At 34.8% G+C, this 7,585-nt stretch overlaps 1 protein-coding gene across 1 annotated transcript; it reads right to left on the minus strand.

Annotated features, from left to right (window-relative positions):
• Nucleotides 1-558: 558 nt before the first annotated feature.
• Nucleotides 559-7,338, minus strand: LOC106800865 (beta-defensin 112-like). Its single transcript, XM_087437831.1, has 3 exons — nucleotides 7,281-7,338; nucleotides 5,992-6,132; nucleotides 559-719 (listed from the first exon to the last, which is right to left on the minus strand). Exons 1-3 carry the CDS (start codon nucleotides 7,336-7,338, stop codon nucleotides 559-561), a joined length of 360 nt encoding a protein of 119 aa, XP_087293957.1.
• Nucleotides 7,339-7,585: the final 247 nt, after the last annotated feature.

Below are 7,585 nucleotides of genomic sequence, written 5' to 3' on the forward strand. Positions count from 1 at the left end.
ACCCTTTGGGGTTATTCTTCTCAAAAGACTGGCTATGTACTTGAATTATTTTTATTTTAAGAATTCTATCAATAAACAGAGGAAAAGTATAACTAATATGAGAAAGTTACAAGGGCTTCATAATACTTCAAAGCTCTTGCAACCATTTCCACTAGTTCAGGGATAATACCTTCTATCTCTCATCAACTTTCTCCCTACTCCTGACTCTCCTCAAAGAATGCTTGATATACATCACCAATCGTTTACCACATGCTTTACACACTAAACATAGAATTGGCCCCAGAATCTCATTTAATACAGTGGTTCCATAATGGAGTCTTCCTCTCCATTCTGCTTCTGTTCCTGACTTCAAAGCTCCACTCTGTATTCTGAGTCTTTCTTCCAAGCAGGCACAATGTTCACGAATGGTTCAGGCTGAAATGTATTGTATTTAATGTTTTATTTATTAGAGACATGTATGGACAGAAATACTAGGCTGTGAATGAAGTAATAGAAATAATGAAGTAATGAGAAAACTTAGTTAATGTTGGTCCTCTTGTTGTGAATGGGTCTCTTCAGTTACTCCATAGGGTCACATTCTTTCAAGCAGCAATGAGTTGTAGGTCTTGCACAGTATGACATCCCAAATTCTTTATCACCACATTTATTTTTACATTGACCACCAAGCTGTCTACATGCATTCCACCAATTAAAGACAGGATAGTACTCTTTACTTTTAGCTGAAAGGAGGCAAGAATAGATGGAATTAATAATCTAAGTAAGAAATGCCAAGATTTAAAAGAAGGCACACGAAGAAGCATAGACCATAGAGGGGAGACAAAGGAAAGGGAGTCTCTCATTTTTTCATTCGAATCTTTCTGTCCCTACCTATATCTGGCAAATCAAGGAAATCAATAAGCATTTAATTCCTAAGCTAGATGTCTCTCCCCTACAAATTTCAATCTATTAGGTAGTGACTCAATAAGGGATATCTGAAGAGCTTGCAATTTATTAACACTTTCCTCTGTCTGTCTTGCTTATCCCCCAGGACCATTGAATACAAGTGTGCCAATCTCCATCTTCTCCCTCATTTATTATTCATGCTTAGTTCTGTTCTATGCTGAATCCTTTCCTCCCCAATTATTCATTGTAACTTGACTTCAGCAGTTCTAAAATACTGAAAAACACTGTTTTATTTTATTTAAATATCTCCACTCCTCTTGGATCTACAGGCCACCCTCATCCCCAGGAGAAGTTCTGCTTAAAAAACAAAAAACAACAACAACAATAAAATACAGATACTTTCAGAAATTAACATAATGAATAAGAAATGAACAGAAAAATGAGCATAATGAACATTCTAGTGAGGCTCTTAATTTTTCAGGGCTATTTCCCCTCCTTGTTTCTCACATTAAGCTTTCCAAAGCTATAGAAACTTAAAAGAAATTTTCCAGTCTCACTTTGCACTGTAATTCCTATGATGTTTTTAAGTTCAGCAATCGTGAGGAATGAGGTAAGGATTTGGATATGAGGAGTCTCTGTCACTAACATAAGTTCTGAAATGCCGGAGAACGTTTTCATTCATTCCCTGTATCTATACGGAACAAAACTATAAATAAACGGTGTAGATTAATGAAAGGCCAAGTTTTGGCCCAATATAATAAATGAATTTTTAACATTGAAAGCTTTTATAAGGATCATGAAATACTTTGTCTTAGGAAATACATATCTACCATCCTGACCAAATATAATCAGGCCCTACTGGACATATTTTAGAATGTGGGCCAGTATGGGTGAGATATTGTCACTGATATCTATAAGCCTGCTTTCATCCCAAAGACCCTTTAATTCTGTAATCAACCAAATCCTTGTCCATCTTTTTTTTAGTAAAACATTTTCGTAGAGGTTTTTAATATACATATCATTTTATTTATTTATTTTTTCCCATGAGGAGGACCAGCCCTGAGCTAACATCCAATGCCAATCCTCCTCCTTTTTGCTGAGGAAGACTGGCCCTGGGCTAACATTCGTGCCCATCTTCCTCCACTTTATATGGGATGCCACCACAGCATGGCTTAACAAGCGGTGCGCCAGTGCGTGCCCAGGATTCAAACCAATGAACCCTGGGCCGCCGCAGCGGAGCACGCGCACTTAACCACTGAGCCACCCGGCCGGCCCCACATACCATTTTAAATAAAGTAGAAATATTACTGATAAATTTTGCAGCAAGTGGTTTTTTTTTTTTTTTTGTGAGGAAGATCAGCCCTGAGCTAACATCCATGCTAATCCTCCTCTTTTTGCTGAGGAAGACCGGCTCTGAGCTAACATCTATTGCCAATCCTCTTCCTTTTTTCTTTTCCCCCAAAACCCCAGTAGATAGTTGTATGTCATAGTTGCACATCCTTCTAGTTGCTGTATGCTGGATGCGGCCTAAGCATGGCCGGAGAAGCGGTGCGTCAGTGCGCGCCCGGGATCTGAACCCTGGCAGCCAATAGCGGAGCGCGCGCAGTTAACCGCTAAGCCACAGGGCCTGCCCAGCAAGTATTTTAATTAATGAAGATTTTGAGGCTACTGTATCACTGAGTATCCTTTCATCATACTCTGGATTTGCAGGATGTTGTGAATTCAGGAACCTAGACGTCAGCACTCTAAGCAGATCTGTTAGCCAGTAATTGCACATTATTTGTAAATAATATTAATAATAACACCAAGCCCAATATTTTCTCTGAGATGGGAAAGGTATGTCTCATAACCAAATAATCTCAGCATAGGCCTCTACCCAGAGCAACATATTACAAGGGGAGGGTATTCAGAGAGAAGAACAATTTTGCCTAAACCCTTGCATTCTTTTCTTTTTAAAAATATTTTCTTATATTATAAAATAAAGCAAAAAATATAAATACAAAGCTTAATGTATTACTATAAATCAAATATCTATGTAATTACTACCTACGTTAAGAAATAAAACATTGCCAGAAGCTCTATACATACCTCCACTGAGTCACAATCTTCTCCCTCTCTCCCAAGAGTAACCACCGTCTTGAATTAAATACTAATTTCCTTATATTTTTGTGACTCAAGTATATCTTCTTTACTCTTGCTTTTGCATATATATATATTTAAAATATGTTGGCATTACATAGATATAGATACATAGATGTACATATATCTCTCCAAGGAACAGAGAATCATATAGTATTCTTGTTTGGTTTCTGTTTTTTCTCAATTAAGATTGTATTCATATAATTCAACTATGTGGTTGGATATAGCTATAGATTATTGATTTTCATTAATACATGGTATTAACTTGATTCATTTGTTACAATTTTGATGACCATATAGGTTATTTGCTATATGGCAAATAATGCTGTTATTAACATTCCTAGACTATTTCCTGGAGCACATTTAACAGTCTTCTGTTGGGTAGACATATTCACAATAGAAATCTTAGGTCATAGAATATAAATGTCTTCAGCTACAATAGATTATGACAAATTGTTTTCCAAATTGATGCTAACAGTTTCACTCTCTTCAGCAGTGTATGAAAATGCTTATTTTTCCATTTGCCTTGCAAAACTTTGTATTATCTAACTTTAAAAACTTTAAATATTCTGTTGAATGTGCGGTGGTATCGTTTCATGGTTTAAATTTGCATTTTCCTGATTGATTGCTAATGAGGATGAGCACTTTAAATGTTTGTATATCCACTTTTTCAAATTACCTTAGTCTTTTCCCCATATTTCTGCTGAATTATCCATCTTTTTCTTTTGATTTATTAGAATTCTTTATATATTCTAGGTACAAGCATTGTGTCAGTTATATATGGTGCAATTTTAATATTCCAGTCTATGGATTGGCCAAGCTAATATATAAGAACTGAATGAATTTTTGCAAACTGAGGTTAGTGATCAAGTGGTGTTATGGCCAAGAGGGAAGGACCTTAGAAGCCTGTGAGTCCTGAAGCCTAAGTTTGAGATGAAGGTGACCAGATATTGTATATTAATGTAACTTATAATTAATGTAAAATTAAATAATTTTAAATTAAAATATAGTTAATGTAATTCTCTAAGTTAATATAAATATAGGTATAGATAGAGAAATATTGATAGCTATATAGAGAAATAAAAATAGACATTTAGAGAAAGATTTATATAGATAAATCAATGTATGTTATAATAAAGGTAATTTTGATTTTGAGGAGTCAGAACTTCAGAATTGCAAACTACAGACCAAGGGAAGATTTAAACTTATGTATATCAGTCATAGTGAGTAAAAGTGATTTTTAAACTTGTTTTATAACATAAATTCAGGCCTTTCCACTTATACACATTGCCAAAAATATCTGGTACCCAAAAAGTGGTGACTACTGGTATTTATTTTTTTAAAAAATGTCTTAAAACAACAGCTGTTACTGGATATAGATAACTGCGATAAAGGATATCTCTTCTTTAAATTGACTTTCTTCGAACCCTAACTGAAGTGATATGGTATACAACAAAACTTAAACAAATAGAATCACCAAAGAACAAATTATTTTTCTATATAGTTTAAACATGAAATATTAGCAATCAGCTCTTGCCGCTGTAACTGAACTCTTACAGCATCCTGAAATCAAATCCACTCGGAATCTTCTTAGGGTCATAAATCTGAGTAAGGTCTGAGTTAGCTAATAGTACCTCACCTTCAGAGAATAATCTTCAACTTGAGCATTATGGTCCAACAAATCAGCAAACTTTTACATGCTTCTGTCCTTGTTTCTTGTTTTCCAAATATCTTTGTTATCTTCATTTTTTCCCTTTATGCTCTCTAGATATGTGCATTCCTGAAGACTCCTTCTTTGGTTCTCCTCTTTCCCTCTATCCATGCATTTATCTATTCATTCATTCATTGATTCATTAAATAAATCTTTTTTTTTTTTTTTTTGTGAGGAAGACCAGCCCTGAGCTAACATCTGATGCCAATCCTCTTCTTTTTTTTTGCTGATGAAGACTGGCCCTGGGATAACTTCCATGTCCATCTTCCTCCACTTTGTATGAGACTCTGCTACAGCATGGCTTAACAAGCGGTGCATCGGTGCTTGCCCAGGACCTGAACCAGCGAACCCCGGGCCACCGCAGCGGAGCACACGCACTTAACCACTTGCACCACTGGGCCGGCCCCTAAATAAATCTTTATTGGGTACCTACTATACGTCAAGTGCTGTGGTGGACATTAGCAATGCTATAGTGGGCCCCCCAAAATATGGCCCTGGTATAAACTAACTTGAACAAATACCTCATCATTAAGTCTTTTTCTGAATACTGTCACAAAAAGAACTCTCTTTCTTTACCCTCTCATAGAAATTTATTTGTATGACTCACATGGTGTTTGTAACACTCTAACTTGAGAAGATATTTTGGTAAATGATATTCTAAATCATGATTGAGATAAAGACTAAAACAGAGAACAATTCCTTTTTAAATACATCCCCAACACCCAGTATGGACTTTTGTTGTTCAACTGCCATTTCAAAGTATCTTAATCACACCATCTTTAGAATTAACAAGAATATCTTTATTACTCTTCTATATAACAATATACTTTGTATATCCAAAGACATCAGGGTTATGGACAATGGACAGTGGTAACCGACAACAAGAAATTTTGTCAGCTGTCAGGTAAGAGGGAAACCAAGACAACAGTTGACTCTTAAGCATAAGGGCACTAATGACATTAACACATATAATAATAAGGATGCTGGAAGCAACGACTGGAGAATTTTCCCTCTAGGATATAGTAAGGATACTTGTCTAGACAGAGATTCATCAAAAATGGGATCACCTGACTTTAAAATAAAACTTCTTTCTCATTTTGAACATGAAATTCAGCTTTCATAAAAGTAGAAGGTGAAAGACCAGAAGAGCCAAGTCAATAGGGACTGGGATAGAGAACATACGTAGGATGTTTCCTTCATTTCATTTGACAGATAGTGATTAAAATGTGCAAGAAATAATTCTACTTATTTTATTTTACCTGTGTCGTTTTCCACTGTAGCATATTGTGCCTTTTCAAATATTGTGGAAAAAGTGTGTAACTTTGAGTACAGTGTCTCAAACTTCCGACTACATTTGGTCTTCGATGATGGCATGTGATTGTTAACATGTTCGTCAGAGCCTACTGAAAAAGAAAAATGTTATTTCAAAAGTATAAGAAAAGAATGTTTTCTGAAATAAGAACACTAAGTATTTGTCTGTATTTCATGGCCCTATAAACTATAAGATGTTTTAAAAAATGACAAACGTATAGTACACATTTCTTTAAAATTGGGTTGAATACGTAAATGCATGACTTGGTTATTAATAAGATTACTTCACGTGGCTATTGTAAGAAGGACTGAATTAATGTGGGCAAAAGGCAGAGCAGATGCTAGTTATTAAAATCATTATTATTAAGAAGAAAAAGTACATATTGAGATCTATATAATTCTACATAATATCTCAGAAAATTTTGAGAAGTAGAGGGAATTTTAATGAGCATGTTCTAGTGAATTTTTATGAAGATGATGAAGGAAAAAGTTATTCTTATTTAAATTAATTCCAACTTGCGTTCCGTGGATTACATTATCAGTTTAGGTTCATTTACTTGTCCTCTTTTGGTAAGACATTGTCAGCTAAAACGTTATTTATGTTTGAGCGTTAGAGCAGAGAAGTAGTGGGAGAATGGGATATAATAGACATATTTTATGGTGATATCGTCTGATCTCAATAACGACAGATATATTGGTGATCCAGGGAATGTAGCAAGATAAAGAAGAACGAGAATTTAACTGGAAATATACGTGTGCAGCTAGTGTTACTCATGACTACAATAAAATTTGGACTTTTAGCAAGCCATTCAACCTCACTTAACCCCTGCTATCAATACTATAAGTGTGTGATGAATAATTTCCAAGCATAAATTCATTCCATTCCTAACTTTTTTCACATCTATTATTATATTAAATTTAGTAGAATTTGAATATTGAGTAAACACACATTTTAGGGCTTGATTAAATCAATATAGCACCATTTTCTTCCAACAGATTACATATACATGGATATATATAATTTCATATAATCAAAGTGAATTACAATCTTTACTAGTATATTGCCCTTGAAAAATTATTCAAATATTTTCTCCAGCTACGGGCTGTAAATAAACATAATGTGATCTTGCTGGTGGTATTAATATAATAATTCTAGAATGTTAATGATATTCACTTTAAAAAATCCTGCCCCTCCCTTCTTTAGTGCTGACCCCTCTGGCAATAGTATTCATGTTACCTGGTGGAACGAAGACGCCAAAGAAGAACAGAATAGAAAAAAAGAGAGGGATCTTCATTGTAAACGAGTTCCTAAGAGAAAACAGTCCACAGATCATCTGTCTTAACTCAGATATTGTTGAAATAAGGAAGAAAAGAATGTTTTCATTTATAGAACTCTCCTGCATAGTATTGATTCCTGAAGGTTATTAAGAGTAAGAACATTTCCACGCTTGGTTGAATAGTGCCATGTACAAAGAGATGTTAGATAGAAAAAGCTGGTACATCATCACATAAAAAAATGCCATATACTGATTCCTCTTAAGG

This window comes from Ceratotherium simum, chromosome 13, assembly GCF_057802395.1.
Source record: "Ceratotherium simum simum isolate JZ-2026a chromosome 13, ASM5780239v1, whole genome shotgun sequence".
NCBI lineage: Eukaryota > Metazoa > Chordata > Mammalia > Perissodactyla > Rhinocerotidae > Ceratotherium > Ceratotherium simum.